The sequence below is a fragment of the Phaseolus vulgaris genome, chromosome 4 (genome assembly GCF_051622355.1).
Source record: "Phaseolus vulgaris cultivar YP4 chromosome 4, ASM5162235v1, whole genome shotgun sequence".
Lineage (NCBI taxonomy): Eukaryota > Viridiplantae > Streptophyta > Magnoliopsida > Fabales > Fabaceae > Phaseolus > Phaseolus vulgaris.
In genome coordinates this window covers 33,944,731-33,946,718 of record NC_143501.1, presented here as the reverse complement: position 1 = coordinate 33,946,718, position 1,988 = coordinate 33,944,731, and the positions used below count along the sequence as shown (strand labels likewise).

General features: G+C 49.8%; 1 protein-coding gene across 1 annotated transcript; it reads right to left on the bottom strand.

Annotated features, from left to right (window-relative positions):
• Positions 1-439: 439 nt before the first annotated feature.
• On the bottom strand, positions 440-901 carry LOC150028023 (uncharacterized). Its single transcript, XM_090301011.1, has one exon. The coding sequence runs from the start codon at positions 899-901 to the stop codon at positions 440-442; it is 462 nt and encodes a 153-aa protein (XP_090157137.1).
• Between the last annotated feature and the right edge of the window lie 1,087 nt (positions 902-1,988).

Genomic DNA, 1,988 nt, shown 5'->3' with positions numbered 1-1,988 from the left:
CGTCAATGAGGATGTACTTGGTCGAATTTTTCTTTATTTTTCTGGAATTTGTGGGTTCCAACAAAAGCATCCCATCGGCCAAGTAACGCTTGTAGGGTGTCATCCAGGTTTCTCCTTTTTCAACCAGGCAGACCTGCAATGACTCTTCCCCAAAAACCGGATATGTGTTTATCCTAGGCGTTTTCAGTGTCTCTTGAGTCAATGACCGATGACTCATCTTCCTCCCTTCCGACGCTCTAACCTAATGGATTTCCTGGATGACTGTCCTCTGTCTGCCCCCCTTGCTCGAACTGGTGAGCTTTGCTAGTAAGTCAGCTCGGGCATTCTGCTCTCTAGGGACATGTACCAACTCGAACACCGCAAATGACTTCTTTAAGACTCGGACATATTCTCGATAAGCAGCCATCTAAGGGTCTTTGGCCTGGTATTCTCCTGTTACTTAGCCCGTAACTAGTAGGGAGTCACTCTTCACCAGCAAACTCTGCGCACCCATCTCCTTGGCTAACAGTATTTCAACGATTAGAGCTTCATACTCTGCCTGGTTGTTACTGGCCTTGAAAGTGAATCGCAGGGCTTGCTCAATCAATAGCCCATTTGGCCCTTCCAGGATGACGCCAGCTCCGCTGCCTTGTTGGTTAGAGGAACCATCTACAGAGAGCACCCATCGGAAGTCGGACCCTTTGTGGTGCGTGTCTGGCGAGGAGAGCTCTACCACGAAATCACCGTAAACCTGACCTTTAATAGGGCCTCTGGGCTCGTACTGTACGTCAAATTCTAATAGCTCTACCGCCCAACGCACCATCCTTCCCGCAATGTCTGGCTTTTGTAAGACCTTGCGAATGGGAAGGTCTGTCATCACCACCATGGTAAAGCTCTGAAAGTAGTGGCGAAGCCTTCTCATTGAGAACACCACTGCCAAGGCTGCCTTCTCTAGGGCCTGGTACCTTACCTCAGGCCCCTACAATACTTTGCTCACAAAGTACATTGGCTTTTGTACCTGGTTTTGTTCCTACCTGAGGACTGGGTTGATCGCCCTATCAATGACAGCAAAGTATAGGCGAAGCGGTGTGCCCAACTGCGGTTTGCATAACACTAGAGGACTGGTCTGGTACTCCTTCAGCTTGAGGAACGCCTCTTCACATTCTCTGGTCCATATGAACCTATTGTTCCTCCTCAGGCACTAGAAATAGGGATGACCTTTATCCCTTCCAGCTGATACAAATCTGGACAGAGCGGCCATCCGCCCTGTCAACTGCTGCACCTCCTTTACTGAGATCGGGCTCTTCATTGCGAGGATTGCAGCACACTTATCTGGGTTTGCTTCTATCCCACGTTCGACGAGTAGGAAGCCCAAGAACTTGCCTGCTTCCACCCCGAACACATACTTTTCAGGGTTCAGCTTCAGTATATATTTAGCTATCATCGTAATAGCTCTTCTAGATCAGCCATGTGTTGATCATTTACCTGCGAGGTCACCACCATATCATCCACGTATGCTTGCACATTTCGCCCTATCATGGGCGCGAATACCCTGTCCATCAGCCTCTGGTAGGTGGCACCTGCGTTTTTCAGCCCAAAGGGCATCACTGTGTAACAATAGCAAGACAACTCTGTCATGAACGTCGTCTTGCACTCGTCCCTGTGATGCATCTTGATCTGGTTGTACCCAGAAAAGGCATCCACGAAGCTACGCAACCTACAACCCGAGGCGCTGTCTACCAAAGCATCAATGCTCGGCAAGGGGTAGGAGTCCTTCGGGCAGGCCTTGTTGAGGTATGTGAAGTCTACGCATATCCTCCACTTCCCATTGGCCTTCTTTACCAGCACCGTGTTTGCCAGCCACTCTGGGTACTGAATCTCCCTAATGTGGTCGGCGCTCAGCAACTTCTGCGTTTCTTCTTTGATGACCTGCCGCCTTTCCTTGTTGAACTTTCTCCTCCTCTGGCTAACAGGTCAGACCTGGGGGTCCATTGTAAGACGATGGCATA